Source organism: Elephantulus edwardii, unplaced genomic scaffold, assembly GCF_000299155.1.
Source record: "Elephantulus edwardii isolate Elephantulus edwardi_28Jun2011 unplaced genomic scaffold, EleEdw1.0 scaffold00196, whole genome shotgun sequence".
Classification (NCBI taxonomy): Eukaryota; Metazoa; Chordata; class Mammalia; order Macroscelidea; family Macroscelididae; genus Elephantulus; species Elephantulus edwardii.
Window position 1 is genome coordinate 5,287,431 of NW_006399946.1, and position 16,645 is coordinate 5,304,075.

A 16,645-nucleotide genomic window follows, 5' to 3' on the forward strand; every position below is an offset into this window, starting at 1 on the left:
GCCAGGAGGGACGGGTCCTTGGAGAGGGACATCATGCTTGGCAGGGTGGAGGGACAGCACAGGAGGGGAAGACCCTATATGAGATGGATTGATTCGGTGACTAGGGTAATCAGGATGGGTGTGTCAGAGGTAGTGCGGTTGGCGCAGGATAGAGCAGGGTTTAGGGCTGTTGTGCATAGGGTCACTATGAGTCGAAAACGACTCGAGGGCACATAACAACAACAACAACAACAACAATGGTAAAACTTAAGAGAAAAGAAGAAAATAATGTAACAAAACTCAGGACAGTAATTACTTATAACAGAAAGAGAAGGGATATTCTATCATGGGATTCCATGGTTTTATAATGATATATTAAACAATATATGCTTTATGTACTTTTTTAAAAAACAAAACAGTACTAATTCCTCTATGCTTTATATACTTAGGAAATAAACAATAAAAATACAATATTAAACACACACACACACACACACACACACACACGCGGCTTATTTATTAGTTTTGGCTAATTAAACTAACCTGCCTGAGAAACCTACACCAGTCAAATAGGTTCATTTTAAGAAGGTCAATTTCTCATGCAAATGAGAGACCATGAGGCAGAAACATTATTTCATACACTTACTTGGGCATATGCACTCTGAGTTACTTTTCTTAAGTCATCCTGAGCACCAGTTGTAATTCTTCCAAAAAAGATTTCTTCTGAAACTCGACCACCTAAAGTCATACACATTCTATCCAAGAGCTGTTCTTTGGTATACAGGTATTGTTCTTTTGGTAAATACTGAGCATAGCCTAATCCTTTGCCACGAGGGATAATGGACACCTGGTTAGAGAAAACATAAAAATGAAGATTTAGCTATCAAATGCAAATTGATGAAATCATTCTTGTTGAATATTTAAAAACTTGCTCAGCTTGCACTAGCCTTAATAAGATCTAGCAGTAGTGATGGTTGTTGTTATGAACCATTGGGTCTACTATAACCCTTAAGAGACCCTATGGTACAATGGCTCTGAAACTTGCCCTGTCCTGAGCCAATGTCACCGTCTCTGACACACTTGACCTCACTGCCAGTGTCACTGTGTCAACCCGTCTCATCCAGGGTCTTCCTGGAAGTTCATGGTATATTCAATACCATATCACAACTCAAAGGTATTGATTCTTCTTCTGTCATCCTAAGTCACTGTCCAGCTCTCACATGCATAGCAAGTAATTGAGAAGACCATGATTTTAATCAGGCACACATTATTCTCTAGACTGCCATCCTTCTTTAGTACTCTGGAGAGCCCCCTGACATATTTTCCCAATGCAACCTGTCTTTTAGGAGCATCAATTACTGTTCAGGAGTCTCTTAAGACAGTTCTACTTTAGAGATTTATAAAGGACTTCTTTTTCTTTTTTTATTCAATTGAAATGACTCTATTGACAACAGGATGCCTGGTGAACAACACTTACCCTATGTGGGAGTGCAGTCTAACAGATTACATGCTGAGCACACTTAGCCATGGCTAGCCAAGTGGTTTCCAAATCAGAGACACTACAGAATAGAGTACTGCTGAGCAGGGTTTCTGGCGCTATATTTTTATTTTTAATGAAAATTTACAGAGATTTTGGACTTCCATTCATTCACTGTTGCACTTTTCTCCCTGCCCACCCTGCCTCCCCAGTTTGTTCTCTTTGAAAATTAAAAGAAAACGTATTTCATTGTTATACAATCCCTCCCCCCAAGTCCACTCCACTAAAAAAGATGCAAATTAAAACAACTATGAGGTATCATCTCACCCCAGTCAGAATAGCAAAATTTAACAGAACAGCAAAGCAACAAATGCTGGAGAGGCTGTGGAGAAACCGGAACCCTTATTCACAGATGGTGGGAGTGTAAAATGGTGCAACCACTATGGAAGGCAGTATGGCACTTTCTCAAAAAGTTGCAAACAGAAATACCACTTGACCCAGCAATTCCACTACTCAAAATAAACCCCAAAGAAACCATAACTGTCACCCAAGCAGATATGCACACCCATGTTTATCATGGCTTTGTTCACATTAGCAAAGAGTTGGAAACAATCTAAGTGCCCGTGAACAAATGAATGGATAGAGAAGCTGTGGTATATTCACACATGAAATACTATAATGGAATGCTGCATTGAAAGACCAGGAACTCGAGAAATATTTACAAAATAGATGACCCTGGAGGACCTTATGCTGAGTGAAATATCTCAGTCACAAAAGGACAAATACTGCATAGTGCCACTGTTGTAAAATGGGACTGACATAGGGGTTGGGGAAGAGAGTGAGAAAGATGGGATAAATTCTATATACTGCATTGAAACAGATGAGAAAACTGTTTAAAAGGTATATCTGATTAGGTATTATTGTCATGACATGAGTCCAGGACACTATAAATTTTGATGAGGGCAGTGACTTCTTCTTGCTCCTTAGCAATGGATGGGAGGGCTGACCCACCAGCATTACAGTGAAAACCCAACACTGAAGCTACTACGTCACTGATGTTATAGGTGCTATACAGACAACTCAATCTCAGACACAGCCTTGGCTTCCTTTCAAGGAGCGAGGAAAGCAGATCAATATACTATAGTAGCTTTCACTTGCCTTTCTCCTCACCCCATTCTTTTTTAAGTTAACTGTTTTTGTTCTATGTTCCATCTGAGTCATAGCTGGCCCTTTAGCAGGTTTTCAGAGGCAATAAATCACACAAGAGGAGACTGCCCATCTTCTCCTGTGGAGCAGATGGTGGATTTGAACTGTTTCCCTTAGGGTTGGCAGTACAGTTTCTTGCCACTAAGCCATAATTCACTATTTTCCCTCCATTAAATGCTCTTTTTTCAACATTATATTGTCTATTATAAGCCCTGAGTGCCTTTATGGCTTTATGAGGTCACTTTATAGGTCTGTTTGTTGTTTGGCTGAAAGCTGATACAGGGGAATGATTTCTGTTCCAGGTCCAAAGCATGAATAAGACCATAGTCTCGGCGGTCCCACCAATCTCTCTTGGCCTGGTACACCTGATCCTTTTAATGTTAAGAGTTTTGCTCTGCATTTTCCTCACTCTAACCAGGATCTTCTACTGTTATCCCTGTCAGTGTGGAAGCTGGTTTTTCTGGTCATAGAGTTTTGGAATTGCAGTTTACATGGTCCATGAAGAGTCTCAGTACAGCTTTGCTTTGCTTCACTATTTTCTATTACAAACAGAGAGAAACCAATAGCTGCACCCAAGACGGCTGCTCTAAAGCTGTTAAGACTCCACTCCCTCCCCCAGAAGTAGGACACAGAACACAGCAGACTACCTTGCACCAACCGGCCTCCAACACTTGGTCCCGAGGCCCAGAACCAGCAATGTGCATTCCCTCAGCAGGTTATGATTAAGACTACAAAGCATTACCCATTTTGGCTCTCTATATACACAAAATATCCTCAAATGAATGCAGACAAACCATCCGCCTCATAGGTATAATCCTTTTCCAACTATCCAAACTTGTCTGTCTTGCCTATCTGCTTATGTATCTGCTGTTGGATGTATTACTTGTGTACCTCTCTGTATTCTCTTTTGTTAGTGGCATTATACATTTACCCAAGGATAAAACCTTGAAGGCAGGAAGGAATAGGACTAGATTAATGAAATGAAAACTATAGGGAGGGAGTGGAAAAAGTACAATTACTTGGTAGGGATTGTAATTAATGTTCAAATACAAACCATATGTAAATGAATGAATGAATGAATGAAAAACCACTATGCTTTGCAAACTTTCAGATTGCTCACACAAATGAACAAATGAAAACACACATACTACAAAAAAAATCTTTTAAAAAGATAAATTTTGAGGAATGATTTATACAATAACATGCACCATCTATAATAAGGAGAGGATAAAATAGATGAATGGGACCTTCTAAGAATCAAATCCCTGTGCACATCCAAAAACTTCTCCAATAGGGTAAAAAGGGAAGCACAAACTGGCAAAAAAAAAATTATTTGGTAATGCCGTGTCAGATAAGGGACTTAAGAATTTAAAAAATACTTGAGCATGACAAGATAAAGGTAAACAACCCAACTGAAAAATGGGCACAGGATATGAACAGACACTTCACCAAAGACATTCAGATGACAAACATACACATGAAGAAATGTTTAAAATCCCTAGCTCTAAGAAAGATACAAATCAAAACAATTATGAGATATCATCTCACCCCAGTCATAATAGCAAAATTTAACAGAACAGCAAAGCAACAAATGCTGAAGAGATTGTGGAGAATCCAGAACCCTTATTCACAGTTGGTAGGAGTGTAAAATGGTGCAACCACTATGGAAGGCAGTATGGCACTTTCTCAAAAAGCTGCAAATAGAAATACCATTGGACCCAGCAATTCTACTACTGGGATGGATATACCCCAAAGAAACCATAACTGTCACCCAAGCAGATATATGCACACCTATGTTTATCCTGGCTTTGTTCACATTTGCAAAGAGTTGGAAAGAATCTAAGTGCCCATGAACAAATGAATGGATAGAGAAGCTGTGGTATATTCACACAATGGAATACTACACTACACTGAAAAACAAGGAACTCACAAAAATATTTACAAAATATTATGCTGAGGACATTAAGCTGAATGAAATATCTCAGTCACAAAAGGACACTGTTGTAAAATGCCACTGTTGTAAAATGGGACTGACAATGGGATTTCAGGGAGACTGAGAAAGATAAATTATGTATACTGCATTGAAACAGATAAGGGGAAGAACTACTTAAAAGGGATATATGATTAGGTATTATTGCCATGACATGAGTCCAGAACGAAGGCTGCATAGTGGAGTAGATTGGCGGGGGGGCGGTGAGGGGGCAGGGAGGAGTGAATGTGTATATATGACAATGAAAGAATTTTACTTTTCAAAGAGAAGAATGAAGTGGGGGGGGGAGGTTCAGCAGGGGGAAAAGTGCAATAATGAATGAATGAAAATCCAAAGTCTCCGTAAACTTTCATTAAAATTAATTAATTAAAAAAAGGGGAAAAAATGCACCATTTAAAACAGTTTGATGAGGGTTTTTTTTTGTTGTTGTTTTAATTTTTCTTCTTGATGAGTTTTGATAAGTATAAACAGCCATCACAACAGATACAAAACTCTGCAATTCCCTGTGGTATCAATCCCTTTCCAGTTCCCTCAACCATAGGAACTACTCAATGATTCCTAAACATTAGCTTATAATTTGCAGAATTAAATGCTAATAGAATTATATAGTAGGTGGGTTTTTGTATTTGGTTTCTTTCCCTACTTTTTGAGATAAATCCATACTGTATTAAGAGTCTACACATTTTTACTGCCCTGTAACATTCCAATAAATAAAAATATTCCAAGATTCATACATCTCATTAGTGATGTACATCAAGACTTTCAATTCTCTAGTAGTCAGACTGTTTGACAGGAAGGAAAGCTTGGTTTATTCATTCCAGAAACCATCGAACATTTTTCCTGATCTAGTTTGTACCACATTACATTCTCATCAGAAGTGTGCACATCATTCCACTTTCTTATCAACCAACACCAGACATTAGAAATTCTAATTCAAGGAAAGAATACTTGGTTATAGTTTGAATCTTTAGCTCCCGATGACTAATGATTTAAGAGTTTTTTTCATGTGTATACACCCTCTTTTACAAAGATCTGTTCACTTCATTTGCTGGGCTGCTCACCTTCTTATTACTGAATTATAAGAGTACTTTATGTATCCCAGGCAGAAGTCTTATGTCTACAGTACATGTACTTCTCAAGATGTACGCAGCTTGTCTTTTCATTTGCTTGACAATGTACTTCAAAAAACAAAAGATTTATACTTCTGATGAGATTTTTGAAATTAACTTCCTTTTATGGTATTTTTTGGTTATGTTTGAGTCCTATGACATTTTTCCCAGGTCAAGGTCACAAATATTTTTCTCATGTTCACGTTTTGTTTTTTTTTTAAGTTTTAGAAACGGAAAATTTACAAACCATTTAAAACCTGGAATTGCTGACTGTTCAGAAATGACACAGACTGATCATGGGTGGTGATGAACAGCAGAAAGGGATTATGGATGAACGTGCATTGTTCTAGCTGCTCCCTATGCCACTCGTCTCCGAAGAAAACCTGACATTGATTAGATACTGAGCCAGGCTAATGCTGGCAGCAGATCCAGTGATGGTAACCTGCCTATCTGTAGATCCTTCCACTGGGTTCGCAATTTTGATCTGCATCCCAGACATCTGACGGATCTCACTGATTTTGGTGCCCTGATGCCCAATTATGCAGCCAATCAAATCTTTTGGAATGGTGAGTTCATGAGAAGTAGTCTGAGCAGATGCATCCAAACCTGCACTGAATCCGGTGTTGCCATGTGTCATAGGAAAATGAGACTGCTGCATTGCCAACTGATGCAGCTTGGTCAAATCTGGCTGTGGAATGGCATACTGTCCTTGAATGATGTAGGCCTGACTGCCTGCAAAGATGACCAAAGAACTGGATGGCTTGGGCCAATACAGGATAGTCATGCCCTTTGGCGGGACTACAACATCACCACACAGATCTGTTTGACACACTCAATGGTGGATTGCAGAATGCCAGCAATAGTGATGGCCCATTCAGTTGAGTTGGAGAGCCTACCTCCTGCCACCTGGACCTGAGCCCCGGTACTCTCTCGTATTTCCTTGATCTTACAACCACCTTTTCCAATGAGAGAGCCATACTGACTAGCAGGAACCACCAGCCTCAGGGTTACTGGGCATGTCAATGATCATAGCAAAGGCTTTAAAGATGGCATTAGTAGGTCTAGCCAAAGAGATTAATTCTCTCAGGACAATTCCCTTCTGAGATGTTGATACATGCACCACCCTCTTCACACATCTTCTTAATGGATTCTCCTTTCTTTCCAATGATACTGCCAAATTCCTTTTCCATGCATAAGTAGCCGGATGGTGAGAGTGACATTTAATCCACCTTCAATCACACCGGTGTCCATGTCAAGGTGTGTTCTGGTGAGCTGGACTTTGAGTGATCAAGTCTTTGGTCACAGGTAAGGGTGAAAGACAAAACTACAGTTGTTAGGCAACTTAGGGGGAAAAGGGGAACGAGCGGGAAGTAGGCCAGGGGCAGAACAACAGGGGCGGGTGGGAAGGCGAGGGGGACCTCCTGCGGGAGGGCGGAGGAGGAAGGGGTGGTAGAGGAGAAAGGAGGATGAGGGGGAAGGAAGGTTGGAGGAGGAGGGGGAAAAGAGACACTGGGGCGGGTGGAGGGCAGGTGGGCAGGAGGGCGCAGGCGGCGGCTGCTCTGGCTGCTGCCTCTGCTGGTCTGTCTCATGTTTACTTCTAGCAGCTGTACAGTTTTATCTTTTAGGTTTCAGATAATTTTTTGTGTATAATATGAGGCAATGTGGGTCAATGTTCACTTTTTTCTTAAGATTTTAATTTCAGAGACATTAACAAAGTAAAGAGCTCTCACACATTTCCTGTTTATTTATTAATATATAAATGTTATGTATTTGTTCCAGAAATATTTGTTGGTAAGACCATCCTTTCCCATGAATTAACTTGGTTTCACTTCATACAATCAATTAAACAAGTATGTGTAAGGGTCTATTTCTGGGCTTTATTTTGTTTCAGTGTACTATATATGTCACTTGAAAACAAGTAGCATACTCCCCTCAACCTAAATGTTCAGACTTTAGTTCTAGATAATCTGTATTTCTATGTAATTTTAGATTTAGGGTACCTTTCTTTTTAAAAAGCCTGCTATCATGATAGAAATAACCCTAAAAGAAAAACCAGTTTGGGGAAAACTGGTATCTTAATGAACATGCTGTTAAGTACTACAGAGTCAACTATGGCTCAGAGTGACACTATGAAAAACAGATATAAACCCTGCTCTTTCCTGTGCCTTTATAATTATCTCTGCTGCACTTGAGTACACTGTTAGAGTCACTAAGTCATTTCTTTCTGTATAAGGCCTCCCCGTTGTTGACTTTCCACCTTTCAAAGCATGATGTCTTCCTTTTCCAAGGATTGGCCCCTCCTAAAAACCCAACCAAAGTGAGACGAAGTTGCACATCCCTGCCTCCAAGAAGTGCTCTGGCTACACCTTCTCTAAGACATATCTGTTTGTTCTTTTCACAGTTCATGGGATATTCAGTACTCTTGTCCAGCACCACAACTCAAAGGCATAGAACCTTCTTCTGTTATCTTTATTCACTGTACAACTTTCAGATGCATAGAAAGTGACTGAAAAGGACATGGCCTGAGTAAGGCCTAATTTAGTCTACAAACTTGGGTCTTCAGCCCAGCACTTTGGACAGCCTCTGACAGCAGATTTTCCCTATGCAATAAGCCTTCTGATTTCTTGACTGCTTGTACCAAATGTGCTGATTGTGGATCCAAGTAAGATGAAATGTTGACAATTTCTGTCTCTTCTTCATGATTCATGATGTTGCGTGCTGATTTAGAACATAGCATAAACACAGTAGATCTCTATTTTTATTTAGACTTTTCATTTACCGCACAGTTCCTAAGGAACATTCTGTTCAAATTTTCTCAAAGTCCTTAATATTTTAGGATGCTACTGTAACTGAAGTGGAATTTTTCATTTCTAGTCATTCACTGCAAATGTACATTCATACAAATGATCTTTGTATACTACCCACCTTGAACCATGCAACCTTACTTAATTCAACTTACTAGTCCTTGTGGCATTTTTGTAGATTCTTTAGGATATTGTCTGTATATTTCAACGTTGTCTTCTCTGTGATTCACTTGCTTCAGGGCTTCCCTCTTCAATTTTCAGCTGTTCTTGCTGGTGCCTGAAATTATTAAGACTTCTGTTTTCTTGTACGTACCAGTCCGAGGAATGTACTCAGTTTAAAAAAACTCGAAGACTTAAAATCTCACTTGATGCACTTTTGCCTCACAGGCAGGTATCCCTCTGATGTCCCTATGCATGTGTGAGTTAAGAGTCACTAGGGACTTGGGTTGTTTTATATTGGTATCTGTGGTGCAGTTTTCTTTCTTGTGAAAACTCTCACTAAATTTCCAAATCCTTCAAATCCTGAGCTCTCTCCTCTGCTATCTCAAAATAAAGCCAGTATTTTCCAGATGCATAGCTTCTGGAAAAGGAAGTTAGAGAAAATTGCCAAACAAAGCCAAGGTCTCACAGCTCTGATCCACTGCATTTCCCACTTTTCAAAAGCGAACAGTCTTCCAGCTTTAGTCTGTTTGTTCAGGGGTTGTTATTTTTTGGGGTCTGTTTTTAAGCATTTTTCTTTCTGATCTTTATACTTACCTGGGGAAGGCATACATGACCACCTCATTCTACTGTTATTTCCAAAGGATTTTGCAAAAAACTTTTCAATATAAGTAACATGTATTGCTATCCTTTGTGGGAGTGCAATTTTTTTTTTTCTCTAGTAATTATAATCACACAATTGCTGGCTTTTTTCAGTTTAATACCACTACCTTACCTTCAAAAGTGGGTCAGCGTGCTCCAGGTACCAGCCTGCAACTGCATGCCCTGCTTCATGATATGCCACAGTTGTCTTCTCCTCAGGCTGCAGAACCTGGGTTTTTTTCTCTAAGCCTAACAAAATTATAACAGAACATTAAACCCTATGATTCAGTAACATGACATAAACGGGAGTAATGTAATATAAATGAAGTACAAATTTGGAATGTTAGCTGTCTATGACTAAAAATTTATCAAGCAAAGGCCCATTTCAAAACAGACTGCTTTTCAGGCACAAAAATACAACAGCCCCTGCCAGTAGGCCTACTTTTCCTCGGATTTCCCCATGCTGTTAAATAACTTTTGCTGTTCTGAGAAGTAAACTAAAACGCAAAATAAAATGCAGCACTTATAGAACTCACAGAAAAGAATTCTGTAAAGGTTCTCATTGCTTAGTGTAATACAGAATTATCAAATATACAACCTAAAGAAAAAAACAAAAAACTGCTGTCCACAAAAGAGTGAATTGTTCTATATTCCTGACAGAAGGCAGGTGGTAACTAAGAGAAGCAGTGTGCTAGGTCAGGATTTGAAAATACTTTAGAAGAGTCAGCAAGGCCAATGCCAGAACACTTGCACTAACTAGACAGCGGTGGCCAGCCAGGGAACCAGTCAGGTGAATCTGCTCTGTCGACAACTGTGGCAGGAGGTTATGTGTCTACTTTAGAATTTAAGGGCCTCTCATTTAAGCAAGATTCTTCTCTGTTATAAATAAAAGTAGACTCTGGATTTCATTTTGAACACGTAATTCAGTTTCATATATTTTGTAAATGACATCATCACTCATGACAAAAACAGTTGTGCTATGTTTAAGATAACTTATCTGAGAGAATTTCACAAGTCAAAACTTAAGAGTCTGGAAACTTAAAAACTTTAAAAGAAAAAAAAGCATAGTCTTAACTACACAAACCCAATCAAGCCTTGCCATAAGCCATAATGGCAGAAAGTTATAGAGAATAAGTGACAAGTTCTCTATTTACCACTGATAAGCCTTTCTTACCAGAAAAAGATTCTTCACTCATTATAATTTAACATAACAATCTTCCAATCGCCCCCCATTATACCATCTTCTGAATTTAAAAAACAATCTCAAGAATTAAGTCTGAGGTACTAGACATGTATAATCAAGGACCAAATAAGCTGCAGGTTGACATCAACCATGAAGAAAAAAGAGGCTATTACAGAGGCAGGAAAGAAAAAACAGGTCAAATGGATGTCAAAAGAGACTCTGTAAACTGTACTACACCATTAAGAAGCCAAAACAAAGGGAAGAAATGACAAAGTAAAAGAGATAAACAAAAAATTCCAAAGGGCAACTATTTTAATAAAATGTGCAGAGCGGGAGTCAGAAAATAAAAAGGGAAGAACTTGCTTGGCATTTCTCAAGTGGAAAAACTGAAAACAAATTTAAACCTCTAGTTGTAATACTAAGTATGCATGAATAAAATCTTTAAGGATCCACTAAGCATCAAAGGAAGATGGAAGGAATACACAGGTTCACTGTACCAAAAAGAATTGGCCGACACTAAAAATTTTAGAAGTATCATATGAGCAAGAGCCAGTAGTAATGAAGGAAGAAGTTCAAGATGCACTGAAGGCATTGGCAAAAAAAAATAAGGTGCCAGGACTCATTGGGAATCGGTATTTTTCAACTAACAGATGCAACCCTAGATATGTCCACTACTCTATATCAGAACAACTGCTTTGCCAACTGACTGGAAGAAACTTTTATCTGTTCTGTTTCCAAGAAAGTTGATCCAATATAATATGAAAATAAGCCAAATCTCGCAAAAGAGTATTTACCAAGCAGATATATGCACACCCATGTTTATCGCAGCTTTGTTTGCAAAGAGGTGGAAGCAGCCTAAGGGCCCATCAACAAACGAATGGATAGAGAAGCTGTGGTATATCCACACAATGGAATACTATGCTGCATTGAAAAACAAGGAACTCATGCAATATTATTCAAAGTGGGTGACCCTGGAGGACATTATGCTGAGTGAAATATCTCAGTCACAAAGGGACAAAATACTGCGTGGTGCCACTGTTGTAGAATGGGTCTGACATCAGGATTGGGGTATGACAGAAAAAACTAGATAAATTATGTATATTTTATTGAAACAGATGACGGAAAGAACAGATTAGAAGTGATATATGATTGAGTATTATGGTTAGCACAGGAATCCAGAATTAGGGTTGTATAGTGAAGTATACTCAGGGTGGGGGGTGAGGGGGAAGGGATGTGGGAATTGTATACAAATGAAGAATTTTTTTTTTCTTTTTCTCTTTGGAGGGGGAAGCGAGCTGGTGGGGAGGGATGGGCAGGGAGAAAAGTGCGGCAATGAATGAATGGAAATCCAAAACCTCTGTAAATGTCTATTAAAATTAATAATAATAATAAAACATCATATTAAAAAAAAAAAAAGACTACACAGTGTAACAAGAAAAAATTGTCGGCCCTGGGCGGAGCAGGTCGCACGCTGCGTTGGGGTCACCGACGTAGCTCGGCCGACCGTGCAGGGTCTGCGTGCGGGGACAGCGGGCACTGGTTCCTCGTGCCCTAGTGCAGAGCCGTGCCTGCCTGGCCGCCGGGTCTGCAGGGTCTGCTGGGTCCTCCGGGTGCGGGCTGGGGGATGGGGTGCCAGGGGCCCCAGTCGGCCTCGAGCATGGAAGACAAGTACCTGCCTGATGGCGGAGAAGGACTCACCAGACCCCTCGTTCACGCATGCTCTGCGGCTGGTGAACCAAGAAATAGAAGTTTCAGAAAGGAGATAGCAAGGAAGAAAAGTACATTGATGTGGTGATCAATAAGAACATGAAACTGGGACAGAAAGAAAGTGTTAATTCCTGTGAAGCAGTTCCTTAAATTCAACTTTGTGAGGAAACTACTGGGGCCATGTGGCAACTCCCTGAAGCGTTTGCAGGAAGAAATGTTGACAAAAATGTCCATTCTTGGAAAAGGCTCCATGCGGGACAGGAAAAAGGAAGAAGAGCTGAGGAAAAGTGGAGAAGCCAAGTACTTCCATCTCAAAGAGATCTCCACGTATTCATTGAAGTATTCACGCTGCCAGCAGAGGCCTATGCCCCCATGGGACATGCTTGGGAAGAAATCAAGAAGTTCCTCATCCCCGACTATAATGATGAAATCAGGCAAGCCCAGCTCCAGGAGTTGACATACTTGAATAGAGGTTCAGAAAATGCCGACATCCCAGTGGTGTGAGAGAAGCTCCCTTTGCGAAAACGAGGTGTACGTACACCCATGGTCAACAGGGAAAGGGGAGCAATCACAGCCCTGCCAGTTGCAGCTGGTGCACCCCGAGGAACACCGACCCCCAGAGGGGTCCTCTCCTCCCGAGAGCCAGTGAGGCGAGGAAGAGGGCTGCTCACCGCCCCCCTTCCCCAGCAAGAGGAGTGCCCCCGGCCTCCACCACTATCCCCTGCACAGGAGACCTACAGAGAATACGACTAAGATGATGGATATGGTACTGCTTAAGATGACCAGAGCTATGATTCCTATGAGAACAGCTACAGCACCCCAACGCAGAGTGGCAATGATTACTATGATTATGGACATGGACTCAGTGAGGGGACATATGATACCTATGGGCAGGAAGAGTGGACTAACTCTAGACACAAGGCCCCTTCCTCGAGGACACCGAAGGGGGTCTACAGAAACCAGCCCTACAGCAGATACTGAATGTACTGTCTGATGTGAAATAGCCAATCTCCACTAGTTCTGTGTACTATTCAAAGTAATTTTTTTCTATGAACAATTTCTTTTTAATAAATCAGCATGCTTAAAATGATTGAATGAATGGAATTTAAACTGTTGAAATGTCAACTGGGCAGAAAAAAAAGACATAAAATTTTGTTATATCTAGTCTGTATATGAAAAATAGGTCATCAGAAGAAAAACATAATTTTGATTAACTAGTGTTAAACCAAACAACTAGGTTTACTAAATATGTTAATCCATCCTTCTAACATAAGCCTCACCGTTCATTTTAAAGGTTTCCACAGACTTATTTTATCTTTCAGCCATATTCTAGTTTATTTTCTTTTTTTCTCTCTTGCCAACATGCGTAAAAAGGGAAACAAATTTCAAGTGCAAATAATGTGGTCTTCTTTTGTAACTCAAGTCTTGAAATGTTCTGTAGTGTTAAGCAAAGTCTCTTCTTGCTTGATACTAAATAAACTTTTGAAAGGAAAAAAAAAAAAGAGAAAATTGTCAGGAAGCTGGGTGGATTTAGAAAAGGTAGTAGCACCAGGGCTATTACTGGTGGTATCAAATGGATCTTGGCTGAAAGCAGAGAATGCCAGAAGAATGTCTATTTTTGTTTTATTTACTGTGCAAAGGCTTTTAATTGTCGGGATCACAGAAAATTATGGCTAACACTGAGAAGAATGGGAATCCCAGCATACTCAATTATTTTCATTTGAAATACAAACCTAGACCAAGATGCTACTGTGTGAACAGAACAAGGGAACATGGAATAGTTTAAAATCAAACTATGCATCAAGGCTGTATCTTTTCTCATACCTATTCAATCTGTATGCTAAACAAAACTTCAGAAGTTGGGCTCTATGAAGAAGAATGTGGCATCAGGATAGGTGGAAGACTCAAGAACATGCTGAATTATGCAGATGAAACAACTCTGCTCACAGAAAGTGAAGGAGACCTGAAGTGCTTGCTACAGAAGAGCAAACTGCAGCCTTCAATGTGGATTGCCTCTCACCCCCCCAAAAAAAACCAAGAAATTTTTCACTGGGCCAATGGGCATCATGATTGATGGTGAAAGTATTGAAGTTGTCAACTATTTCATCTTACCTGCATCTACAATTAACTCCCTTAGAACCAAGAGTCAAGAAATAAAAAAACATATTTTATCGGGAAAAGCTGTTGTCAAGGACCTCCACAAAGTTCCAAGAAGCAAAGATGTCAGTTTAAAGACTAAAAAATGCTGGATTCAATCCATGTTCTTTTCAGTTACTTGCTATGCATCTTATGTATTGGACAATGAATAAAGATGAGAGATGAAAAATCAATGCCTTTGAGTTTTGTTGAATAAGAGGACTGAATATCCTATGGACTGTCAAAAGAACAAACAAATATGACCTGGAGAAAGTACAATCTCCTTTGAGAGATGCAAGAATGGTGAAGCTTTGTCTCACATATTTACAACATGTTATTAGGGATTCTTCTGTGGAAAATGACATCATGCTTAGTAAGGCGAAGGGTCAGCTAAAGGGCAGAAGATCCTCAATTAAATGGGCTCACACAGTGAATGTAGAAACAGCCTCAAGTATAATGGAGATTATAAGGAAGGTCCCAGACAGGGCAGGGCATATATCTACTATTCCTAGGGTTGTGGTCAACTCTGTAACACCTACTAACATAACAACATCTTTAAAAAAAAATGATTTGTAGTTTCCAAATCTTTAGCAGTTGAACAAATGATTTTTCCATTTTACTTCAGACCACAAGCATTCCTCATTCTCTCTACTATTTTCATTTTGTACTAACACTAAGGATTCCCCTGGATATAAACAGTGCAAATGTATAATTCACTTGTCTCTGAAGTGAATTTTGATTCTAGCATCAAATCGATCATCTTGGGTTTTTCTCAATGTCAAATTTCTAGAATAAATGGTCTATTACACAATTAATTCAATAATTGCTTATTTAGAATCTAATCCACACTAAAGCACATGGTCATGTTGGCTTCTCTACCTTCATGGAAATCTGCATTATTCTGGTTTCTTGTTCTAATCCAGTTGACAAGTTCCTTCATGTATTTGTGCTAGTCTTTATCTCCTGAAACTTCAAGCCTTCTTTGTGCCTATTCCTTATTTAATGACGCCCTTCACTGTGCATGTAGGCTGGAAGTAAGGCCTGGTGGCCCTGCCAACCCACTTTTCTTTCCTGTGCTACCAAATGTCAGGCCCTCCTCCCTGGACTGTGGCCTAAGCACTCTCCCCACCATCATATCCACTGGTGGAGAGCACATTCTATTCACACTGCTGCTGCACGCCAGCCCAAGTCGACAAACCAGCTGCCTCCAATCTTCTCTGCCCTCAACCTTTCTGTCCTTCCTGGCCTGTCTTTATAGGTATGACTGCACTAGACACCACTCATCTGGCCGTTTGCCATACTGTGGTGGCTTGAAGTTCAGTGCTGTGATAGGATACTATATCCATTTGCATACAGAGAAGTCCTGTTAAAAACAGAAGGACATCACGCTTGTAAGGGTTGAGGAAAAGTGTAGGAGAGGAAGATCCTGGAAGAAATGGATTGACACGGTAATGGGGGTAGGTGTTTCAGAGTCAGTGAGACTGGCTCAGGTTAGGGCAGGTTTCAGGGTTACTGTAAATAGGGTTGCTATGAGTCACAGGTGACTCAATGGCACATAACAACAACAACTTCATCTACCAAATACGAAAGTCAAAGATGAATAAATAGAATTTCTACCAACTTGTGAAGTCTGGCTAACAGATCAAACATGCAGTCTATTGTCGTTAAGTGCCACTGGGTCATAAATGACTCACAGCGACCCTAAGAATTAAAGTCCTGAACACTTGTATAACTTTCATTGTTACACTAAGTTCATAGGGTTTTCGGAGGCAAGCTATTTCTGGAGTGGATGCCACTCCTTCTTCCAAGCCTGTTTTAATCTGGGAGCTCCACCAAACACTGTCCATCATGGGTAACTATTATCGCATTTGACACATCAGTGCCACAGTGTTTAGCATCACAGTAACCACAAGTTACCTCTGTACAGCAAATTGACAGACCAGTGCTATACCACTTAGAATGTTTGACCCGAAACAATTAAAACCAGGCCTGAAGGCTGCAGATTAAAATCATCCACCTTTGGCATGGTAGCATAACTTTCTATCCACTAGGCAAAAAGAGCTCTCTCTATGACTCACAGCAATTCTAAGAACAGATCTAACCTTTGCCCCATCCTACGCCATCCTCTCAATCCGAGACATACTCGAGCCCACTATTACAGTAACCGTATCAATCCATCATGATGAGGATCTTTTCTTCTCTGACCTTCCACTTATCTCAGCATGATGTCATTTCCCAAGGACTGAAACCTTA

At 40.0% G+C, this 16,645-nt stretch overlaps 1 protein-coding gene and 2 pseudogenes across 1 annotated transcript in view; 1 reads left to right on the forward strand and 2 right to left on the reverse strand.

The window, feature by feature from the left end:
* AFG3L2 (AFG3-like AAA ATPase 2) overlaps positions 1-16,645 on the reverse strand; it is a 75,474-nt gene that overhangs the window by 17,261 nt on the left and 41,568 nt on the right. The window contains exons 14-15 of the mRNA XM_006897015.1: positions 9,500-9,615; positions 626-826 (exon numbers count right to left, since the gene is read on the reverse strand). Of these exons, the coding sequence (XP_006897077.1) occupies positions 626-826; positions 9,500-9,615 (317 nt within the window). The remainder of the gene's footprint in view (positions 1-625; positions 827-9,499; positions 9,616-16,645) is intronic.
* LOC102858413 lies at positions 6,108-7,012 on the reverse strand (annotated as a pseudogene).
* Positions 12,207-13,237, forward strand: LOC102858002 (annotated as a pseudogene).